Source organism: Sinocyclocheilus grahami, unplaced genomic scaffold (genome assembly GCF_001515645.1).
Source record: "Sinocyclocheilus grahami isolate Dianchi unplaced genomic scaffold, SAMN03320097.WGS_v1.1 scaffold203.1, whole genome shotgun sequence".
NCBI lineage: Eukaryota > Metazoa > Chordata > Actinopteri > Cypriniformes > Cyprinidae > Sinocyclocheilus > Sinocyclocheilus grahami.
In genome coordinates, this window is record NW_015505382.1 from 1844714 (window position 1) to 1870728 (window position 26015).

Sequence of the window (26015 nt, forward strand, 5' to 3'; positions counted from 1 at the left end):
AACTTTTTGGAAGGTGTGTGTGTCCCGTTACATCTGGCGTAAAACCAACAGAGCATTTCATAAAAAGAACATCATACCAACAGTCAAACATGGTGGTGGTAGTGTGATGGTCTGGGGCTGCTTTGCAGCTTTAGGACCTGGACGACTTGCCATAATTGACGGAAGCATGAATTCTGCACTCTATCAGAAAATCCTAAAGGAGAATGTCCAGCCATTAGTTTGTGACCTCAAGCTCCAGCGCACTTGGGTTATGTAGCAGGACAATTATCCAAACACACCAGCAAGTCCACCTCTGAATGGCTCAAGAAAAACTAAATTAAGGTTTTAGAATGGCCAAATCAAAGTCGGGACTTAAATCCGATTGAGATGCTTAAACAGTCCATTCATGCTCGAAAACCCTCCAATGTGGCTGAATTAAAACAATTCTGCAAAGAAGAGTGGGCCAAAATTCCTCCACAGCGATGTGAAAGACTCATTGCCAGTTATCGCAAACACTTGATTGCAGTTGTTGCTGCAAAGCGTGGCACAACCAGTTATTAGATTTAGGGGGCAATTACTTTTTCACGTAGGGCCAGGTAGGTTTGGACAGCTTTTTTCCCTTAATAAAATAAATAATCATTTAAAAACTGCATTTTGTATTTACTTGCATTATCTTTGTGTAATATAAAAATTTGTTTGATGATCTGAATCTTTTAAGTGTGACAAATATGCAAAAAATTAAAAAAACCGGAAGGGGGCCAAAACTTTTTCACACCACTGTAACTCCGACTGGATTCGTCTGAAAGAAGAAAGTCATAGACACCTAGGATGCCTCGGGGGTGAGTAAAACACAGCCTAATTTTCATTTTTGGGTGAACTAACGCTTTAACTCGTCTGTTGCAAAAAAATCAATATAATTTTCAATTGTGCTGATAAAAACAGCAGACCTGCTTGTGCGATATTGCTTAACTACACTCTTCAAAATAAAGGTTATTTACTGGCATTGATGGCTCCATGGAGAACCTTTAACATCCATGGAAACCTTCCATTGCACTAAAGGTTCTTTGCAGTGAAGAATGTTTCCTTAGATCAGGGGTGCCCAACCCTGCTCCTGGCGATCGACTGTCCTGCAAAATTCAGCTCCAACCCTAATCAAACACACCTGAAGCAACTAATTAGGGTATTCAGGATCACTTAAAAATTAAAGGCAGGTGTCTTTGATTAGAGTTGGAGGTAAACTTTGCAGGACAGTCGATCGCCAGGAGCAGGGTTGGGCACCCCTGCCTTAGATTATTAAAATATTCTTCACAAGAAAAAAAAGAAAGAAAACATTTTTTTTTAAGAACTAGTCACTTAAGAATAGTTACTATTCCAACTATTCCAAAATGGTTCTTCTATGGTACTGCTGTGAAAACCCCCTTTTGAATGCTTTATTATATCGTACAAACTAAATACAATACAAAAACTCATACTTGATTTTTGAGGACACTGTAATAGGCTACATCATGTAATTAAAGTGTGCACTGTCAAGGCACTGTTCGAAAAAGCTACGTTTAGAAAAAGATTAATTCATGATTTCTCTATGACGTTTATTGTTTTTACTCTCTTTTTAGCATTTTTGATGTAAATGACTAATTTTCATTTTTGTGTGAACTGTTCCTTTAAGGCAGTGAAGGATGAACTCATTGAACCTATGCCAAAAAAAAAAAAAAACTGAACTGCCAATTAAGCACTGTGTGTACTAGTGCAACCTCAGACTTCCAGAGGTGTCCTAGAGGTCAGACAAGACTTCAGCTAGATGAATGTTGGCTTCATTCAACAGCGAACTTCAAAAAGCCCTTCTTATCTGTTCTTCTTTGCTGCCTCCTTTTCTTCTCTCTGTCTTTTTTACTCTACTCCAGCTTTCCGTCCACACGTTTAGAAGAAAAGGGGATTGTTGCATTACTGCTAACAGGAAGAAGTGCCACAAAGGTTTGCTAGTGCTCATTAGGCAGATCTTAGAGCTCTACAGCAAAGAGTAAAGTCTTTTGTGAGGGGACTTAAATGTCCGTAAGAGGGTCCAATTATGCGGCCAATTGTTTTGACAGAACTGATTAGCTCACAACTTAAAGCACTCCATTAACATCACAACCAGCTAACAAGTTTTGTGCTATAAAGGAATAGTACAACAGAACTTTCTTGGTCTTTCAGACATTGTCGTGTGACACTGATGACAGGCTGAAGCCATGAGATTGATGGCTGGGCAACCGGGCAGAACTGACATCAATGGAGTGCTGAGAAGTAATGTGCAATACAGCTAAATACTGCTGGAGCAAAACATTAATCAAACTAATGCTACACTTTATATACCTTTACTTTATTGTACTTTCTTGTTAAAATAGCACTAAAAATAAGCATTTAAAAATTCTGTCATTATTTATTCACTCTCATGTCATTCCAAACACATATGCTTGTATTCTTTTTATAATTTTATATGTATATTTACGCCTTACACAAATGAGTGTCATAGTATGGAAAAGAGCTGCATAATGATTCTTTAGTGTCTATGTTTTCATATAATGCCTGACCATGTCTGCCAAGCAAAAAAAAACTTAAAGAACCATAATACTACTGCACTGTATTTCAAGTTATCTGAAGTCATACAATAGCTTTGTGTGAGAAGCAGGCACAAACTGGTCACTATGAACCGTCACAAATTCGACCTTTGTTTTCCTTTAGAAAAAATAATACATATGTGTCCCTGGACCAAAAAAAGAAGTAAGGGTCAATTTTTTAGATTTATACATCCTCTGAAAGCTGAATAAATAAGCTCTCCATTGATGTATGATTTGTTAGGATAGGACGAGATACAATTGGCCAATATTTGGCCGAGATACAATTATTTGAAAATCTGGAATCTGAGGGTGCAAAAAAAATCTAAATATTGAGAAAATCACCTTAAAAGTTGTCCAAATGAAGTTCTTAGCAATGTATATTACTAATCAAAAATTAAGTTTTAATACATTTACAGTAGGACATTAACAAAATATCTTCATGGAACATAATCTTTACTTAATATCCTAATGATTTTTGGCATAAAAGAAAAATCAATAATTTTGACCCATACAATGTATTTTTGGTTATTGCTACAAATATACCCCAGCGACTTAAGACTGGTTTTGTGCTCCAGGGTCACATATATGAGTTGGAATGACAAGAGGCTAAATAAAGACTTAATTTATGTTTGAACTATTCTTTTAATATTTCTGGCTATAGGTGACGATCACATACCAACACAGTTGAACAACAGCTCTTTCTTGCACTGGTTTGAGCAGCCATCTCCATTAGCAAAGTTCATGTCATCACATTGCTCTCCAAGATATCTGAAAGTCATACAGACATAAGTCATTCAAATAGTTCAATCACACAAGTAACCTTACTGCAACAAAGCTGTTTTAAATAAATAAAAAATGAACCTTTAATCAGTCATGGTTCAAAACAGCTGTTACCAGAATAAGCAGAATTAAAGCAAGGTATATACTTTCCCAATCAGCTAATGGAAATCTGCTCATTGAAGACAAAGATACAGCGTCTGTAAACAATCTTTCACAAACAACTCAATTCAATGAGCCATTCTGTTAATCATGTTTATTTCAGATTGTTTTATTCACAATGCGTTACCTATTTTCTAGGGATGCAACGATGCATCTCGAGCTGGTTGAAAATCGATGCAAATACGTGATGATTCAAATCGGTTGAGATGTTAAATGAATCGCGACACAGTTTATATAAATGTATCTCTGAGGGGAACTGACTGACTGTCTTTAGGAAAGTTTAGATGGTATTTTCTTTCCTTCTCTGTATAATGCATATTAAAGTAGCAGCGCTACTTTGTTTACAGCAGCAACCAAGGAAACGCTGTATTACTGCTGTTCCATAAATGTCACCTGCTGTCAGAGACTGAATTTGCATCTCAATCAGCACGTCTGCTGCTGTTGATTCCTTCAGATGTTTTACTGTGTAGTTTCACAAAACTAAAAGCAGACCATTCTGCTTTTATATTCTGCAATCAAAATTATACAATCTAATTTAGATTAAAAACTGCTCATGCTTGGATTAAGATTAAAATACAGTGGTTGCCTCTAATTTAAATGGAAAGAGCACAGGCAAAGCCTTAGTTTGTTTATATGAAGAGATTTCTTTTATTTGTATTATTTATTTATGTATTTGATTTGGAGTTTGTTTTAAAATTTAAATTTAGTTATGTTATTCTACATATTTTCATTTCACAAAGAAATGTGCAGTATTTTGTCCAAGCAGTATAAAAGGACACCTTTTCATTTATCATTTTTTTCATTTTGTTGAAAAAAATCATGATAAAATCATATAATGAAATCAGTATTTTGAATCACATCGCATTGTGAATTGAGTGAATCATTAAATCCCTACTATTTTCATAACATGGATATAATCATTGTCACCCACAGTGGTTGCAGTAAACCACAAGGATATGTACATTTTTCATTTCCGTTAGATTTATAGTGAATGCAGTGAAAGTTTAGAGAGTGAACTCACTTTTGGATGAGTCCATCTCCACAGTAGGGTGAGCCCAGCTGGTGAGAGAGAGGAGGAGATGGTTCACTCTCCGCTCTTCTAGACACTGTCAGCACGTGGTAGGTGTACGTCTCATCAGGCTTTAAGTCCCTGGAACACATAAACAAGGACTATTAGTATGTTCTTAAACTTTTATGCACTATGTAAGTTATGGGGTGGTTTAGAGAAACCCAACCCCCCAATGCTTGCACTCCTAAAACTGTAGTCAATTAAAAGGTTGTGGGTCTTTACCATTCAAAAGTTTGAGGTCAATGAGAATATATTTACACAGCAAGGACACATTAAATTACCCAAAGTGACAGTAAAAATGTATAATGTAAAAAAAAAGAAAAAAATGTTGTTGTTTAGAACTTTCTATTAATCAAAGAGTCCTGAAAAAAAAATGGTTTTCATAAAAAAATTATATAAAAAATAAATAAAAATAAAAGAGAAACAGCACAGCTGTTTTCGACATTAATGATAATAATAATAAATTTAATAAAACATTTCTAAATGCCTTGGTGAGCATAAGAGACTTCTTTCAAATACGTACAAAAAAAAAAAAATCTTACCAACCCCCGAAACTTTGTAATGGTAGGGTACATATGTTTCAATAGGGTTTTCAAATGTTTTATTAGAGATAAAAGTTTGATCACAAGGTAGTTTAGTTAGTTTAAAAGCAATCTGTTTATCTCTACCTACATTAATACTCTTTAAATATTTACAACTGAGAGATGGAAAATTGCTTCGGAATGAGTGTTTATGAGACAGTTGTAGTGTTTGCCATTATATAAGGCGATAACCACTCAGTGCATTTAATTTAAGGGATTCCGTGCGAAACAAACTGTCCCCTTTCATCGTCAAGCACCAACAATTAGATGCTAAGAAAGGATGGCTACTGTAATGTGACTCTACGTAGAGTACAAAGCGTGCTGTACGCACTCTGAGCTCTCGGCACTCATCATGACTGTAATACAACCCTTCAGGTACACGAAGCACAAGAATCAGCAAAGTAAAGCTCTAGTCATCATCTGTGCCGGGATCAGGCCTCTAAGCTCAGCATAGGACCACCCAAATGACCCAAGACCCCCTCGTCCCATAAAATGCATTTCCGCTCTCATTCTATTTATCTTCACCTCACAATGAATTGCCATGAATAGAGCGACGAAGAATGGAGGTGGAGGGAGCGCAGGATCAGTCTGGGAGGCAGAGGGGGAGGTACGGCAGGCACTTTTCTCTCGGACAATACGCCCATCTGTCTGTGTTACTAGTCCTTAACTCCAATTCTTTCTTAAAAAAGATAAATAAATAAAATATCTTTCTGTTATCGATCCAGCCGCTTATGGGGCTCGGGTTAACGAAAACATTTTAATCGCGACTCAGATCAACCCTTTAACCTCTGTCTGCACATGTGCTTCTCAGATCCTTTACACCGCTTTAACTTTCTGCCTGCAGGAACACAAACTTGGAGGGATCGCGCAGTGTGCGGAAAGCCTCACAGCTGGTTCAGGTATACTTGACTCAATCAGCTCCACCATGAGGCTCTAAAACCCCACAAGATCCTCCAGCTGCAGACTTCCCAAACAGTCAAATATGGGTCAGAGAGCCTCAGTGGTGTGAGAACCGCCGAGTGCCAGAGGACACTTCGCTTGAACTGCACGCGGAGTCTGAGCCAACCCCCAAAGGCAAGAGCAGGAAGATCTTGGCCCGCAATGTGGTCTTGTGGCTGTGTTTTTCTAAGACATGTTTGTTGTGGAGAGGCAGAGCAAAGCTAAAAGAGTACTGCTGCTATCCTTAACAGCCACAGTGACTCCTGAGGTAGACCGTTGGCTTGGCTTCCACAACGAGGAAAGGATATTTTGCCCGTTGAATCGACTAAGTATCAATTTAGCCATCAATGTCTTGTGGCTACATTACGAATTTGCGGCGAGGCTGTTTGTTTGTGAAATCATAATCATTTATTGGAGCTTTTGAGCAATACTAAAAACACTCAGTGATGATCATTCTTAAAAATAAACCTGCTGATATAAAACTTTTTATAAGCCAGCCTGCATACAAAGACACAGTACAAGAAGACAACGTTCAAATGAAATTCCATAGTCGCACACGAGTAATAATTCGGAGAATCCCTGGAGCTCAAACGTTGCGATGTGCCACAGCACCTTCCTGTGTTCGTGTTTTCGGATGACAACAATGTTTTTCGAGCCTCTGTGTTGGAATTTGTGGTAGCTCATGACATCATCACTATTCCAGTGCGGGATACCCCGCAGTAGTGTGGGAAAACATGCAGCTCTTAAGTCAATAGGGTGGGAGCGTGCAGCACTGACAATGTTCAGGAAGCACACGTTTAGTTAAGCAAGACGGTAACCAGACACTAAAGCAGCTAAAATCTCTGGGCATAAATATGACCGGTTTCAATTCCTGAAATCATAATGGGTTGGTTTCTATCAACACTTGTAGGTTTTCATCTCTCCAGAGTTTCTTTTCTTTCCCAAATTACCATATAGGTTAATGATTTATAAGGAGCCATTCACACAGACTGTATTTTTGCATTAAAAAATAATTTTTTTTATTATAATTTTTTTAAAGTTCAACTTATTTTAACATGAGTGCTGTGTTTTTAGAATGCCGTGTCATACACAAGATGCTGCAAAAGACACAAAAATTTAAAGAATTAATTTTAATGACAAAAATGTGGTGTAATCAAGTAATATAAATCAATATATACAGGTGCATCTAAATAAATTAGAATTTTTTTTTTTTTTTTTTTTTTTGCAAATATAAATGATTAAATAATAGATATTAAATTTTGGGGGAGGTCACCCCACATTACATTTTACAACCTGAACTAACAACAAATTATTTGATATTTTAAAAGCCTTGACACACAGTCACGAGGGTCTGCAGGGTTCCTCTCTATGATGTAATTTCCTGTTTTGTTGTTTTTGTGTGCAATGTGGTCTGCACTTAAATGCAGATGGACTTTGAAACAAACTAGCAGAAGAGTGAGATATACAAGTCTGTCTTTTCTGTTGCTTGTAATTGAGCTCTATAGAGGAGCACACTCATCCTCCTTAGTTTTTTTGAAGGTACTCCTCTCTTTCAGCCCAGATGTTGGAAAAATCATATTATAGTATTCGCTGTCTACCTTCAAAAGAAATCAAAGAGATGCATCTCATAATGCCAAGCCCTCTGTGCAGCTGCTCGCCGCTTGAAGTGTTTAGGAGGAGAATGATGATCTAAAACTTAATTACTTCAAAGGAGTGGAAATAATTTGTCATTTAAAATCAAAATCAGATTTCATATGGCTAAATAAAACAACAACACAACCTCAATCATATAATTTACCGAACCACAGATGTTTGGTCAGACCACAACTCAACTCAAGAGATCCATCAAGTGGTCCTTACTATACGCTCTATGAATGAAAGAGAAACGCGCCGCTGGAATCCATGACAGCTCTGGAGGAAAATGTGAAATTCTTGCAATGTTGACCTTCAAGTAGGTAATACGTAATCTCTTCAGATTACTACAGGAAAACAAAGAGACACTGCACAAACACAGATGTCTAACCCAGAATGTCTTGCTTGTGAATGGATACTATTCTGAAGTCATGAATCATGCATGTTTTTCACAGCTTTAAAGCAATTATTCATCAAAGAATTATCCACACATACATACTGCACATTTTCCCTCGTGTCATTAAAAAAAGTTATGGGAAAGAGAAACGCGCCGCTGGAATCCATGACAGCTCTGGAGGAAAATGTGAAATTCTTGCAATGTTGACCTTCAAGTAGGTAATACGTAATCTCTTCAGATTACTACAGGAAAACAAAGAGACACTGCACAAACACAGATGTCTAACCCAGAATGTCTTGCTTGTGAATGGATACTATTCTGAAGTCATGAATCATGCATGTTTTTCACAGCTTTAAAGCAATTATTCATCAAAGAATTATCCACACATACATACTGCACATTTTCCCTCGTGTCATTAAAAAAAGTTATGGAAAAATGAAAAAAGATTCTGCAAAAAAAAAAAAAAAAAATCTGAGTAAAGAATGTTAAGAAAGTTCACATTTTGCATTTTACAAACAAAAACAGCAGCATATGGGTTTGGAACAGCATGTAGGGGAGTAATTAATCACAAAATTTTAATTTTTTGGGTGAACTATAGCTTAAAATGCACAAGACAAAGCTAAATCTGCATATCTTGTGCATGCTTACAACACACAGCACTGATTTGTAGGTTGAGTGTATTCTTTCACAACACGTTGTCTTGTTGGCCTGTGACATAATCATATTGATAAATCTGCAAATGAAAACAGGGGTGTGTGAAGCAGTATGGAGGTTCTCAGAGGCCATGCTGCTTAATCACTCTCCATACTGTAGCAGCAGTGATCTATAGCGGCTGTTCTTTGGCTGAGATCCGATATTATAGCACATTCCCCTGCTACACTGAAGAGCTCTCATTAGGAAGCCTGCCTCTTTTAGCCAGACACCACTTTGATTGGGGCTGCTTTCACTGGTCACAATGAGTGATTGCCTGCCTCTATTGGAGCCGAACTAGGCTTGCACCTGGAGGATGAAATGGCCATGTAATTTTGCGCCACTCTGGAGCTGACAAAACCTTTTATGGCCCTTGTTTTCCTGGACGATATGAAAACGATCTCTAGCGAATCATCATAAAGCGATGAAGGATTAGGAAAGGCCACCCACATTGAGGACTGAAAGGGAGAAGAAGTGAGAAAAACAGATAACAATAACAATAGGACAAAATAACTGACAAGAATCATGCCTGCAATACTTTTCATTTCAGGTAGTAAACTGTTCTAATCACATCAAATGATTCCTGTTAATTTAGTAACATTTCCTAGGAGTCTTTGAGAAACAACTCCATACCTATAACTCAATAACAGCTTAGCTTCACTTTTTATATATTTTTATATAGTAACTTTTACTTGCCCTGTCTTCATTTTCACTTGCTCCACTACAAAATAAATAAATAATACAAAATTAAATAAAATAAAATAAAAAATATATAGACATTCACATTTATAATGTTACAACATATTTGTATTTTAAATATTCAAAGAATATTTCTATTTTAAATATCATGTTAGAATGATATTAGCATATGAGAATAATTATGAAGAATCATGTGAAACTAAACTGTAATATCATTATCACTTGTAATAATATTTAAATTATTCAATAATAAGAATAGTAATAATATTTCACAACATTAGAGTTTTTATTATAGGCTATTTTTTATCAAATCAAAGCATTCAAAAACTCCCAAAATTTTATCAATTTAACAGTATTACATTTATATTGTAGTTTATGATTTGTACAGACTTTTATTCTGATTTATATATTATTTTATATTTTAATTATACACCTCTCTTTCCATATTATTGTGGGAATATGGACTTGTTGTTCATACCGAAGCCAAACACTGCAGTAAATTCCTTTAGACCAGCCTCAGTGCAATAATGAAACAGTACTCAAAAAAGTCTGAGATCTAGAAGTTACTGTAAAATTCCCATGAGCAAGCCTAACTCAAGGAATCACTTGTGCTGATACTGAATAATGAATTTCCTGGATTTAGCTTTTAGCTGAAGTGCAAGTCTTTCTGAAATATCTTGTATTACTCCTCACAACAGCTTTCTCAACAGCACTTTCGCTCTGCGTTTATGAATTTCAGATGCGGGGAGTTTTTCGCTGATCCCAGAGCCTGCTGATACACTGATACATTTTCTCACCATCTGGTGAATACAGCTGTGCAGCATTAATACATAAAACAAACCTTTTCAATTAAAAAACCACATTATCTAAGCAGATTAAGCTGTTGGCTGGATCTGCATACCTTGCTAACACAACTTGGATTGTGCTACTACAAACTAAACACAGCTTTAATCTATGTTTGGATATGTCAATATAAATACTACTTTAGTTCTGCAAAGAGTTAAGACTTTTTTTAAAGACTTTATTTAAAAATATCTAGATATTTATTTGTTAAGATGAAAATATCTTCATGTCTTTTCCTAACATACTGCTGCTGCAGCTGTCACTGTATTTACTGTAGTTTCAACTTTTTGGAAACAAGAAAAGACACCCAAAACAGCCCAGTGTGAGGACAGTGAAGTTCAGCGGGTTCACATTGGGTCTTGTTTATATGCACTGAGTAGATTTTTTGTGAAAGCTAATGTACACATTATCTAGCCTGTCAACTGAGGTGTGGTCTTGTTCTGTTGGAGGGCCCAGCATTCAGAAGCTCTGGAAAAAAAGTCCAACACAAAAGGAAGCAGACACAATGCCTGCCTACTAAATGACTAAAGTCTTCATTAATGTCTTATTAATAAGAGGCATATTTCCCTGACAGAAAAAAATGGATGCCCAATAGGCCATTTTTACAGATTTTAAAAAGTCAAGTTTCATACTTTAGTTATTCCAAGAAATGATCCCGAAATAATTGTGGAGGTTCACAACTTTTGTTTGAAGAATAATAAAGGATAAAAAGGAAACATTGCCAATTAATCCGAAATATCTTTACATGTAAATGTACTTGCAGACTGCACACAATATACAGCATTGTCTTATTCACGCACAAATGACTCTGATGAACTGATTATTTTTAGTGAATCAAAAACACACAGCACAAGCAGTGTAATCTGATTCACAAACAATTGACTCTTATGAACTGATTATTTGTAGTGAATCAAAAACATAGCATAAGCTGTGTAGTCCGACTTATAAAAAAAACTCTAATTGAGTCAATCCTTTAACTCAATCATTTAAAAAGACTCACAAACATAGGATTTACCATTTAAATCAGTCTGACAAAACCTTCATAATATTATATTGTTCAAATACATATACATAAACATAAAAAATATAATCTATCTGTCTGTCTGTCTGCCTGCCTGCCTGCCTGCCTGCCTGCCTGTCTGTCTGTCTGTCTGTCTGTCTGTCTATCTATCTATCTATCTATCTATCTATCTATCTATCTATCTATCTATCTATCTAGTTGGAGTCTATCTGTCAGCCTTTCAATCTGACAGTCTGCCTGTTTCTGCTGTTATCAAAGAGGCAGAGGCTCTTCAAACACTCTCCAACTGTTTTGTGGCCACTCAGAATTTATGAGTATCCCATGAAGTTAAACTGCCTGGGAACACTTCAGCATGTATCTCTCAGATGACAACAAACTGGCTGTGAAATTCTTCAAGCTGACCTGAACCCCCAGCCCAAGGAGTAAAGGATATGTTTGAAGACCTCACGCATAGTACCTAAGAGACATTCATACAACGGCAAAGCACATCAACACATGGCAAAAGCTAAAACATCATGAGCCAGTGTTCCTAGAAATGTCTTGAATAGTGTTAGCGCATTCAGTCATTATTTGTTTATGTTGGCAGTCATGATGACACGCAAAAGAAAACTTTTCAGAGCCTCTTTAAGAGTTCATACGTCTAAGTTTTCCAGTACAAATCATTCATAATAGAGGGACAAATATTTCATCCTTACTGGGGGCCGTAACAATACATTTATATGGACCTATACATCAATCAAATGACCAACAATACAATGTATCAATGCAACACCTAAAATCGATCTTTTTAAGATTAACTTTTGAACTTTTATTTTTGATGTTAGTCATATTTCCACACATTGTCCAGTGACTGTTCTACGTATTTCCACCAAGATGTGCATTCTCTTTTAAAATGTGCAAGTGCCAGATAGATGATCATGATGCAGCAACCTAGCATTGCTGTCTCTCCTGTCAAACTCAAGTCATGGGAAGCACAGAAAACTAAAAGACTTTCCTCACTGTTGTCATTGCTTATTTCATTGAACAAGTCAATGATGAGCTGTCATTAAATGATTCATGATCTCATGTGCAACATGATTTTTCCCCATCATTTATTGTTCTGTATCAAAGTGTTTTTATTGTGAATATCCCGATTTGGATAAAGGATTTGCAATTTTCACAGAGTTAAATTACATGTTCATTATATATTTTGGTTGCATTTGTGAGCTTTAATTAAAAAAAATTAACTGGTTGTGTAAAATAGGCAAATACTATTATAATATTGTTATCACAGGCCCCTGAATCTAATCAAATCATAACCGTGTCAGGACATGTTTGAGATGCTGTCAAATATCATATATAGGTGTCAGATCCAGGGATATTATTGTTAAAACTAGAACTAAAACTATAAAAACATTTTTTAAATAAAGCTGAAATAAATTAAATATATGAATATTTTAACTTCTTAAAATCTTATGAACTTTTTTTTCAGTTTCCCATTTGTATTTAGTTTAATACTAACTGGAAATAAAATAAATAAAAACTAAAACGGAAATAAATTAAACCTTAAAAGTAATATTACAAAGAAAACTAATAAAAATAACTAAAGCACACAATAAAATAACAAAAAAATTAACTAAAAGGAAAATGAAAAGTGAAAGTATAAAAATTGCTAATTCAAAAATATTAATAAACACTGTAGTAGTTATAAATAACATATACACCCCTAATCCTTACCTGTCCACATATCTCAGAGTGGGTTCCTGAAGGATCAGCCCATATGGTGAATGTGTGAATGGTGGCTGTCGAACCAGTCTATAGCGTAGAGGATGACTCGATCTGCACAGAGGATTGTCTGGCTTTGAGGCAAGCAATGTGGCGTCGATTTCCAAGTGCTGCTCCATGGTGAAGAACTGCACCCCATACACCTCCTCCTTCACATCTAGCTTAAGTGTCAACGGTGTGTCACAGAACACATACTGTGGGCCCAGCGAGATGTTGTTACCACTGAGGGTCAGCAGAAGGATGTCGTGGATTGCAGGCAGTCCAGTCTCCTCTGGAGAGAAGAAAGTGACCCAAACAGTGAGGGAGTCAGGCACCAGCGGATAGGCAAACTCGAGCTGCAGCATACAGCCCTGGGGTGGGCAAGATGCTGAGCCAACACTACTCGAGTCTAGGCCGGCGTTGGGGCTCCAAGTGCTGACGCTCGCTTCACAGGCCTGCTCTACATCTGGTGGACCTAAAGAGGAGAGCAAAGAATGAAACCAAACCTCTCTTCATTAGTCAACATGTTTCAAACTTGGTAGCACAAGTTAATGTCATTATTTCCCCTTATACACTGTGAGGTTATGAAAATGAGATGCTGCCAGGATGTTGCCAGGGTATTACTATGCGGTTGAAAAACCCTTAAAAGCAAATAGTAATGTTGCCAAAAAGAAATAATGAATGTTCAATAGGCCCACCATTTTTACAGATTGTAAGAGGCCATTTGAAATTGGATCCTACTTCTTTAAGTTTCATGACTGTTTAGTTATTTCAAGAAGTTATCCTGAATTCATTGCAGAAATTCACAAATAGGGTTTGGAGAAAGAAAACAGTACAAATTTGAAGATTACTTATACGTTTTTATATTTGAATGTACTTGCAGATTTTACAGTGTCCCATTTACACACAAATGACTCTTATGAAATTATTCTTTTTAGTGAATCAGAAACATACAGCCTAAGCCGTGTAATTCACAGACAAATGACTCTAAATGAGTCAATTCTTATACTGAATCTTTCTATTTTTGGTGGACCCAAGGATAAAAACCAAGTCTGTATTGTGTAGTCAGCATGTTTCAAATTTGGTAGCACAAGCTAATGTCATGTTACTTCCTCTTAAACACTATGAGGTTATGAAAATGAGAGGGGTACATTAACGCCACCAGGATCCTAGTGTCCTTGCCAGGGTACTGCAATGTGGATAAATCCTTAAACCTAAGTATGACCAATAGTAATAATACCCATGTTTGCCTTAGCAAGAATTGCTAATTATTTACAGATGAACATAAAAAATAATAATCCTGAGCAATATCAATTGCAATGACTTTTGCAATTACATCCAATTATTGGGTTCTTGGATTAATGAATGGCATTTCAAAAACAAACAAACAGTTTCTAAGAGGGCCAAATGATGTTCTTCAGTAAGATGGCAGGAGGTCATGGGGAGAATTCTGGCCCTGGGACCAGTTTTCCTTTTTAGAAACTGTCAAGAGGTCATTGTGAGGCAGCTGAAGGGGGAGGGGCCCGGAGAGGGGGTAAGATTGACAGGGAGGTCCCACTGAAGCTCTGAAGGACAATGTACTTAAAGGGGTCCTATTATGCTCTTTTACAAAGTCTTGATTTTGATTCGGGGGTGTACTAGAACAGGCTCTCATACTAGGTTGTTCAAAAAACACATTATTTTTGACATATTTTACATTACAACACCTCTCTCCTCAGTCTGGCATGAACGGCTCGAATAGTTCCTGTATCAAATTAAGGCCCGCCTTCTGAAACACGAAATGTGCTGTGATTGGTTAGCTGGGCCAGTGTGTGTTGTGATTGGCACCACTCGGCACCTGGTCATGAAATGTCATGCCCCTCACCATAGCCGCCTGCGAGCTTCAGTGTAAATATTGTGTCAAAATCAATTCAATTTGAGCGCGATTTAAACCCGGATGATTGTAACCACTCTAAGTTCGTCTGCTTTGAGAAAGCTAGTGTGTCTCCGACATAGTGATAACACTCGTTGCCTTTTCTAGTGCAGCTCAAGCAGGTCTCGTCCCGTTCATCGATATTTGTGACAAATCCCGGAAAATATGCATTGTAGTCCAAACGAGTCGTTCGTTGTAGTTTTTGAAAAGTGATTTCTGTTAAATAAAATATCTCCTTTTGAAGTGGACTTTGAGCTTTGTAACTTTGCAGATCTTTTTTATGCTCAAACAGCAACATTACAGACTAACTAAAGTTGAAAAAGCATAATAGGACCCCTTTAAATGAAACCTACAGCAGTGGCCAATAGCTACAAGCTTGCAGCCATACTAAAAGATAATTATAAATGTATATTACATTGATGAGTTTCTGTAGAGCATTATTGATTTAATTCCATCCACCTTTGTTGGCTTGCAGAATAAAGCTGGCATATATAGCTTAAATATTTCAAAATAAATATTTACAAAAATATTTCTGAATAATATTTCTGAATTACCATGATTTAAAACACCACTAAGGAGATGCAAACAATACAATTTGGACACTCACTTAAATATGTGTGATGGCATTGGCTATGAAAATACCAAATGGCACCTGAAAATATATGATGCTAGAATTTTTCTTAGAACTAGCCTCATTTTCCTGAACCTTTTTGGCAATGACTTTTAACCAACTGGTGTTGAAGTGATTTTAGTGGATGTATGAAGTCAGTTCTCCTCAAGTTTAAACGTTTCCTAGCAGAGTAATCAGAGGTGTAGCTCATCACATTAACTGTGAACATGTTTCACTATATCCCACTTAGGCCGATCTCATATCCCAGTTTTAGGCCGATTTATCCCCAATTTCCTCCTCCCAAGAATCAGAGAAAAACATCTTGTTGATGACCTCGGTCGGTTCCGGTGTTCGGTGTGGATTATCTGGTAATATGAGGCATTTACAGATCGAATTTTGCACCTCCCGACCTGCTCGCACACAAACTAGGACCTCCCCGATCATATCAAACATGTTTGATATTTAGGATTTTAAATCAGGATGATCACAATTACATCAGTACTTTCACAATAACCAATGCGCAACCACAAAACAAGCTGCTTTACGGGTCCGTTGAATAGTGGAGATGGAGGAAATGTCTCACATTTGCCGTGTTGAACATCGGAAACCGACCAAGGCCCTCGACAAGAAAATATAAATCGGCCTAAAACTCCTGTAGTGTTTAAGGCTTAAGGCAAATGAATCACAACCAGAAAGTGTCCTATTAGTTTTTTATCTTAATCTTGAACAGCACATCTGTTGTTTTTGTCTGAAAAAAAACTGACAAACTAAAACATGGATAAATCATGCTAATATTCTTGCACTAGAAAAACTTCCATGTGGGATTTTCTTGAAGATGCCCAATGACTGCCATAATGTATACCTTTGTATTTTATATCTGCTCTGCCGTTATTTATTTATTTTGGTTTGCTTCTGGTCCTGTCTAAAATGTGTGTGTATGTATTCTGTATGACTGTTGATCTTATGATGAGAAAAATGCATAAAAACCAACAAGAAAAAAAAAATTCTAAACAAAAATGTTTACTTTAATGACATTTATACATTTTAAGTATGGCTTAAGCATCCCTTTTTAAAGCCACTGTTGCTTTTAAAATTGTGTTTTTTGAACTGACTGTTTGCATGACGAATGGAAAAAAGGTGAGGTAAAAGTTTCTTTCAAATTTATTTTGGTTGCCCTCAGTCAAGCTTAATTTGTAGTCTGACTACAAGTTAAATGACAAATGGCAAAAGCATTGGGCAAAAGTTTTGTTAATGTTTATTTGGTTAAACCAAGCATCTAGGTAACCTCCCTCGCATGTCTGACTCCGATATCACCGTTGTTCTAGGGTGGGTATTTGTTGCTCAGTTAGATGGCCAAAACAAACTGGGATGTTCTGAAACTAGATGCACTTTTGCAGTATCAAATACCAAAATTTTTGCTAAATGTCTCCCACATAGATCCCCCATGTACCTCAGCTGCTGATCAAGGGAATATTAGAAGAAATATTAGATGGAAAAGGACAAAGCCAGAAATAGTGCAAGCCATCAAGCAGAACTGGACTTTCCAAAATAAAACAATAAGTTATATAATAAGCCTCTCATCAAATGAACTAAACTCACATCAAACAAACCAAAAAGTTCAGATCTAAAAAAAAAAAAAAAAAGATTACTGATAGTCATACTGGAAACTCCTGCCGGTCTGCAAGACTCACTGACACAATCAGGATCTGGGCAACGGGGGCACGGCAGACAAACGAAGCGTTGAGGTAAGAGTGGGATGGAAATACGAGTCATTCCTAGCATTCCTGGTTTTGTGTCTCACATTCATTCTCATCTTCTTCATGTTTTCAATCAACTGTGGGATCTTTCTCATGAGCACAAGAAACCACAGAGTAATTTGCATAGCAAATCGAGTTGACTTTGCACAGCACTCTCGCATCCATCTATTTGTTGTGCCGGTGTTGCTCTTTTATTGAATTCCAGCAACACTATAAGGGCATCGTTTCCAAAAAGTCAACTAAGGACACTCGAATGAGAGGAAAAATTGCTTTTTTAACCTAGATGACTGAGGACAGGGAGCATACATTGGATGAGGTGAGCACTGCAGGCAGGTGATTTTCTGAGAGCGGTAAAGCGCAGAGGTTCAAACCAGCTGCAGGCCGTCAAAGTCAGGTTTTGTATCCGATTGTAAACAGTGGAAAGATGGCCCGGGCAATGGAGTACACCAGGGAAGCCATCCAAGTGCAAAGCATAGTTAAAGCGTTGTGGCCATGGCAAGCCTGGGCATGCCTTCTCAGCTGACTGCGTGAAGCCACTGCTGGGCCAACTTGGCTTGGAGGGATACAAGCATGCACTTACGGCTCACCCATTTTTAAAAGCAAACCAAATGAAGTGGTTAAGTAATTAAACAGAAAAACAGCCGGCCTCTGGAATGTAGGTCTCTGAAGTTGTTTTCAACATTTCAATGTCAAGTCCAATTCACTTTTTCAAGAGCTTTTGCAGTTTGAGCTAAAATAGTGGGCATATGTCATGGCCATTAGGGCCTAGTGCTTCTTCAGCGCTTGGGTAGATTATACAGATACTTTGCACTCATAAAATAATGGAATAAAAAAATGGATGCCTTGGAATTTCGATAAGAATAGCTTGACCATGGCAGTTTGGCTTCATTCTGTGATACAAAGATCAAAGGTTGAACTTCGAGGGCAAGATAATTGATACTGCGCAGGAAAACATGACTCATTCCCCGTGGTAAAAAACATTCATTTATGTGCACAAAGCTCTATGGACCAATTCTTCCATATGTCCACATTTTTCTAGCCTTAAAATAAACACATGAGAAAATCGAAATTTATGACAACTCCTATGACTAATTTTTTCCACACTTTTTGGTTCTTCTCCTCATAGATTACTTTGCTGTTCCATCCAATATTGGCCTCACTTGGCATCCTGAATTGGGTGCAATGCTTTAATCATTTATCCCACTCAATAAAACGGCACATTAATGGTTTAGAACTGCACTCACCAATTGAACACAATTTCCAAGTGTCAACAGAAACAGGTCTCTTTCAGTTTGCCAAAGTAGCCAGCTTAAATCCAAACAGGAAACCTCCTAAAAGAATTCAAATAGGCCACTAACAAAACCACTAAATGGCCTGTAAGTCTCATCATATGCATTGAGATTTATTATGACTTAATGTGATTGTGAATTCAACCGTTAAAAAGTTATTATGCTATTGTTAATAAACAGATTGTTAATCAGCTTTTCGCTTCGGAGCCGAGCGGTTCTATCGTTCTGCTCCTGACCAAGTTCTACAGTAGTACAAACTACAGTCAAGCACGCTCTTCGTGGGCTCTCGTGCTGGTGGACGGCGCTTCAGCGGTAGTGGTTTTCCCGTGTTGAGTGGGTTGCACACAACAGGCTGTACCACCCCTGTGTGTGTTGCAGATGGCTATCTCCCCTGTGCGCTTCAGCACACTAAAATAGCAAATTCCATCTAAAAGACCTTCACGGGTGGAACGTCTTTTTAAAGATGTCGTACCATCTGTGTGTTTCTGGGTGCGGTCGTTACCTGGCACCGGGTGATGGTCACGATCGCTGCCTTTCGTGTCTGGGCATGAAGCACGCTGAGGTGGCTTTCATGGATGAATCATGCTCCCATTGCGGGGGTATGACCATCTCGGAGTTGCGGACCAGACTCCGTTGCCTGCCGAGAGTGTCGGGCTCAAGTGGAATCTTTCACCGCATCCCGAACCCTCAAGGTTGGACGATTGGTTTCTCAGGGTGGTGGTTTCAGAGGCTCCTGGGGCATATGGCAGCTACGGCGGCAGTCACGCCACTAGGGCTGCTCCATATGAGACCGCTGCAGCACTGGCTCCATGGCCGAGTCCCGAGGTGGGCTTGGTAACGCGGCACTTTCTGGGTCCACTTTTCTGCCGCCAAACCTTAACCCCGTGATCAGACCTTGCATTCCTCCGGGCAGGAGTGCCCCTAGAGCAGGTCTCCAGGCATGCTGTGGTTTGCACGGATGCCTCAACCACCAGCTGCGGGGCCACGTACAACGGGCTTGCAGTGTCAGGGGTTTGGACGGGGCCCCAACTGCACTGGCACATCAACTTGTCGCAACTCGCCCGCCACCTCCTCCTCTGGAGTCAGAAGCATCTGAGGTCGCTTCGTGCTGTTCACATTCCTGGGCTGCTCAACCGGGCAGCCGACGAGCTATTCCGAGCTGCGCTCCCGGGAGAATGGCGACTCCATCCACAGGTCCAGCTGCTTTGGAGACGTTTCGGAGCCACTCAGGTAGACCTGTTTGCCTCTCCAGAAACCTCTCACTGCCAGTTGTTCTTCTCCCTGGCTGAGGGAACACTCGGCACGGACGCACTGGCACACAGCTGGCTGTGGGGCCTTCGCAAGTATGCGTTTCCCCCAGTGAGTCTTCTTGCACAGTTGCTGTGCAAGGTCAGGGAGGACGAGGAGTAGGTACTGTTGGTGGCACCCTATTGGCCTACCCGGACCTGGTTCCCGGAACTAATGCTCCTCGCGACAACCCCTCCTTGGCCGATTCCTCTGAGGAAGGATTTACTGACTCACTAGACAGGGGAACCTTTGGCACCCGCGTCCAGACCTCTGTAAACTTCATGTCTGGTCCCTGGATGGGACGCGGAGGTTCTGAGTGACCTACCTCAAGAGGTAGTCGACACCATCACTTCGGCGAGAGCACCGTCTATGAGACACGCCTACGCTTTGAAGTGGAACCTGTTCGTGAGTGGTGTTCTTCTTGCCGGGAAGACCCCCGAAGATGCCCGATCAGAGTTGTGCTATCCTTTTTGCAGCAAGGGTTGGAGCGAAGGCTGTCTCCCTCCACCCTTAAAGATTATGTCGCTGCAATCACTGCTAACCACGACCCCGTAGAAGGGAGGTCGCTGGGGAAGCATGACCTGGTCGTCAGGTTCCTTAAGGGGGCGAGAAGGTTAAACCCTCCACGGCCCCCCTCTATACCCTCTTGGGACCTGACTCTAGTGCTCACGGCACTACAACAGGGCCCATTTGAGCCTTTGATTTCGGTTGAGCTGAGGTTCCTTTCGATGAAGACTTTGCTCCTGCTGGCATTGGCCTCCATCAAGAGGGTAGGGGACCTGCACGCATTTTCGGTCAACGATTCGTGCCTAGAGTTCGGGACGGCTGATTCCCAGGTAACCCTGAGGCCCCGGCCGGCTATGTGCCCAAGGTTCCTGCTACTCCCTTCAGCGATCAGGTGGTGAACCTCCAAGCGCTGCCCTCGGAGGAGGCAGACCCAGCCCTAGTTTTGCTCTGTCCCAGCCGAGCCTTAAGGTGCTACGTAGACCGGACGCAAAGCGAGCCTTAAGGTGCTACGTAGACCGAACGCAAAGCTTCAGGACCTCAGACCAGCTCTTTGTCTTTCACGGAGGCCGGCAGAAGGGGAATGCCGTCTCGTAGCAGAGGATGGCCCACTGGATAGTGGATGCCATCACCCTTGCTTATCAGGCACAGGGTATGCCCTGCCCGTTCAGGTTGCGAGCTCACTCAACCAGAAGTGTTGCATCCTCCTGGGCGCTGGCTCGTGGCGTCTCGCTGGTGGATATCTGTAGGGCTGCAGGCTGGGCGAATGCTGCCTACTTATACTCACGCTGTGATCAGCAGCAGCTGGATGCAATAATTGCATGCCAATGTGCATTGGCTCGTTTAGTTTACACTCAAAGTAGATTAGTCTCTCTAAGCGAGATCCCAATTCGTCGGTCATCCGACGTGACGTCTCCGTTCCCTCCTTCAGGGAACGAGGGTTACCATACGTAACCGAGACGTTCTACCTTCGAATTTGGACTGGTGTGCGTTTACTATACAATGTAACTCATTGATTAACTACCACAGTACAATGCATCATTAGAGAAACTAACCAACTAGCTAAGACTGTTTTCACAAAACCATACAGTATCACAAACCTCTAAGGTTTGAACCATATTGGTTCAATGATACAGGACTGCTGTTAATGAATCATGCGCAGGTGGAGGAATAATAACTTATACTAATTGATCAATTCAAGATTTCCTAGTGAAAAAAAATATTAAAATTTAAATACATTTATTTTGTTATAAGTATACTACAAATACATTTACATATTTATGTGCTTAATAAAAATACACTGCAATTGTACTTTTGGGATACTAAACTGGTATACTTAAAGTCTGCTAAATTGGAATTAATGCACTGCTTAATGCACTTTAATTGTGCGGAAGTAGTGCTGAGGTGCAACTAAAGATATCTTGTAAGTATAAGTATATTTGATTGTGCTAACGTGGAACTATTGCAAGTATACTTCAGGTACACTTTAAATATCTTGCATTTAAAGACTGATATTATGCAGAGATCATACAATCCTTATTTATTATGATATTACAACACATTTTAGGCATAACATTAAGAAATGTGCATTGTGCATTAAAGATATACTTAATTTTATATCAGTAAGTCAAAAGAGATACGTCAATAAATATGCTAATGGTTTTGAAGTATACTTAGTATGAAATAAATGCATTTTAAATTATGGCATTTTTTACTAGGGTGCTGCTGTAACAAACATGACATCTAAAGACTACTTCTTCACTGTTTTTTGTTCCTTGCCATCTTGGTAACAACGGGGGTAACACTTTACTTGAAGGGGTGTGCATAAGACTGACATGACACCTTCATAATCATGACATGACACATGTCATGAATATGAAGGTTTTTATGCATGTTTATGACAACTGTCATTAAGTGTCATTTGCTCAGTTATGTCATTTTTAATGCAAATATGACATTATTTGACCTAACCCTACCTTTGCTCAGTTATGTCATCATAGCCCATAGCAAAGACATCTCAAACAATGTCATCTTTGCATTAAAAATTACATAACTGAGTGAATGACACTTAATGACAGTTGTCATAAACATGCATAAAAACCTTCATATTCATGACATGTGTCATGTCATGATTATGTATGTGTCATGTCATGATTATGAAGGTGTCATGTCAGTCTTATGCACACCCCTTCAAGTAAAGTGTAACCACAACGGGACTTGCAACCATAGTTGGCTATCAATGCTCCCCTGGTCAGTCTGCTTTCAAAAAAATCTGATTTCAAAATTCATATCAGTCAAACGAAGAAGGCATCTATTGTGGGGTTTATGGATAATATTTAAGGCTAAGGATTCAGCAGCATTATTGAGTCTTACCTTCTGCTTCACGAGGACTCCAGTGGCCGGAGGGAGAGCAGGGTCTGGGAGAAGAAGAATTCGAGGCATACTGTAGGAGCACCCCAACTTCAGTACATCTGTCACAAACTGATCCCACTTCTCTAGGAAATCAACAGACAGCCAAGGTAGCAACTTAGACACAGCAACACCACAATAAACTCTTGATGCCTTTAAAAATGTATAAAACAGTTTCTAAGATGATGAGAGAGTAATTCGGATTCAGATGACTCAAACCTTGCCTCACTACGACCTGTGGGCGCCATGTGCACTACTGCACTACATAAACTTTAATCATTATTGACATGATTGACCTTGACTTGTTTAGCATCTCACCATTATTTTTTATTGGGGTACTTACATTATATAAGAATTTCTGGAATGAAATAATCAAACCTAATTAAACATACTGTATACAAATTAACTACTGAAAGAAGCCTTAAAGACACTCAAACCATCACAACATCAATAAAATGTTTTTTTTAGTTTGTACAAAAAAGAGCCTAAAACAACTTTTTCTTTTAAATAAATGTTTCATGAAAAGAGCAAAAAATGCTGGCTGTCCATATCAGTCAAACTAAATGTTATCTAAATATTAAATTAAAACAAAATATTAGATTTATATAAAAATACTACACATATTATGTAGATAACATTTATATAACATTTAACTTGCCCTCTAGTTTGATAAGGCTATGTTTTATTTCTATGAAGTCTATATAAGAATGTTTTTGTTGGGGAATTTCTACATACAGTTTAAAATCCTGATTTTGTAATGTTCTAAAAATAAACATTAAATAAACATCAAAAATAAACCATAACATTAAAAAACTATTTAAAAATAAAGTTTATTTTTTAAACAACACCATAAAACATATAATTTGCTAAATATTTGTTTTTTCTTAATACATTTTAATTCATTTTATTAGATTTTTCTTCAATACCTTACAATACAAATAATGTTACTTCTTGGTTTCACAATTCTTGTTACATTTTTCATTATGGTTAACATTTTAATATATATTTTAATATATTATTATTATTATTTTATTAGTTATTAATAAATATTTCACTAAATAATTTCTTTATTAATAAAATGAATAAATAATCTATCTAGGAACCAGTGTTAATTTTGACAGCAAATTCTGATTTAGTTTTAGTTTTAGTCATCTGAATTTTTTTAGTTTTAGTCTAGTTTTAGTCGACTAAATATCATACGATTTTAGTCGACTTGCAAAGATATTATTTAAACTGAGCTGGATTTTGACATAACTGAATTCAATGATGAACTGTCTTTAACTGAAAAATTAGTGTTTGCTATTGTCATTTTGCATTATTGACACACTATTTTCCTAATTAATGCTATTCAGTTGCTTTGACACAATCTGTATTGTTAAAAGCGCTATATAAATAAAGGTGACTTGACTTGACTTGACTTGATATTAAGGTTTTATCATGATAGACACCGATTTAACTGTGGTGACACACAACGTGCCTTTATGTTAAGATTAAATAAAACGACTTCTCATAAAAAACAAGAACATGGTCTTCTTTTTAATAAAATACCAATGGTTATATGGGCTAATTATGCATTCTTTATAGCAATTTGTTTACCATGTTCTTCATTATTTCAAGCAGAAATATTCATTTCTATAAATAAATTTAGAGTAATCTTTAGGGCTACTAAAGTTTTTCAGTCAAGAGCAGTGAGTGATTTTCTGTCTTTCTGTTGTTGCTTGATTGGCATCAATGACTCGGACAATAGCATCTAAAATAGGCTGCTGTCCCTTTAAACCCGAATGCACAGCTGCAATGGATGACACGTACTGATACACATTCTCTCTTGCGTCGTCAGATTTATCTTTATGTCTGCTCTTCTCTTACTCCCACATATTGACATTTTTGAACGTTTTATGCGACGTGCAGCAAGTGTATGTTAGCTTATGCCCCGCCGGTTCATATGTACGCATCTAACCTCCTAACTATGCAGCAGATTCGTTCTGAATGAATCTCTTCCCAAATCGTCCCTCCCCTAACATTTTCGTCTAGTTTTTATTCATTGACGAAAATGTCAATACATTTTCATCATAGCTTTTTTCATTCAAAAATAGTTTTATTTCCCTTTTCAGTCAGTCACTCCGTGTCACGTGACCGACTGATGCTCCGAGACCAACGAATTGGGATCTCGCTTCGAGAGGCCAATCTACTTCGAGTGTAACTAAACGAGCCAATGCACAATGACCTACTTGAATTAATTCAAGGGCAGGACAGCGGTCCCACTGAAACTATTTCAGAGGCTCCTGGGGCATATAGCAGCTGCAACAAAACTGCCCGAGTCCAGAACTCTGGAAACTTCATGTCTGGATGCGGAGGTTCTAGGTGACCTACCTCAAGAGGTAGTTGACACCCTCACTTCGGCGAGAGCTCCGTCTACGAGACACGCTTATGCCTTGAAGTGGAACCTGTTCGTCGAGTGGTGTTCTTCTCACCGAGAAGACCCCCGGAGATGCCCAATCAGGGTCGTGCTTTCCTTTTTTCAGCAAGGGTTGGAGCGAAGGCTGTCTCCCTCCACCCTTTAAGTCTATGTCACTAAAAAAAAAGGATTGCTGCTAACATGACCTGGTCATCAGGTTCCTTAGGGGGGCGAGAGGTTAAATCCTTCCCGGCCCCTCTCCATACTCTCTTGGGACCTGTCTCTGGTGCTTAAGACACTACAGCAGGGCCCATTTGAGCCTTTTGCAGTCAGTTGAGCTAGAGTTTCTTTCAATGAAATCTCTGCTCCTGCTTACACTGGCCTCCATCAAGAGGGTAGGGGACCTGCACACATTTTCGGTCACGATTCGTGCCTAGAGTTTGGGCCGGCTTGCTCCGAGGTAATCCTGAGGCCCCAGCCTGGCTATGTGCCCAAGGTTTCCATTACTCCCTTCAGGGATCAGGTGGTGAGCCTGCAAGCGCTGCCCCCGGAGGAGGCAGACCCAGCCCTAGCTTTGCTCTGTCCCGTCCGAGCCATGAGATGCTACGTAGACCGGACACAAAGCTTTAGGACCTCAGACCAGCTCTTTGTCTATTACGGAGGCCGGCAGAAGGGGAAGACCGTCTCTAAGCAGAGGATGGCCCACTGGATTGTGGATGCCATCAC

At 38.8% G+C, this 26015-nt stretch overlaps 1 protein-coding gene across 1 annotated transcript in view; it reads right to left on the minus strand.

Annotated features, from left to right (window-relative positions):
- Window positions 1–26015, minus strand: part of LOC107595518 (pappalysin-1-like) — a 93705-nt gene that overhangs the window by 43864 nt on the left and 23826 nt on the right. Inside the window, exons 6-9 of the mRNA XM_016285941.1 lie at window positions 22859–22980; window positions 13100–13601; window positions 4534–4662; window positions 3250–3341 (exon numbers count right to left, since the gene is read on the minus strand). Of these exons, the coding sequence (XP_016141427.1) occupies window positions 3250–3341; window positions 4534–4662; window positions 13100–13601; window positions 22859–22980 (845 nt within the window). The remainder of the gene's footprint in view (window positions 1–3249; window positions 3342–4533; window positions 4663–13099; window positions 13602–22858; window positions 22981–26015) is intronic.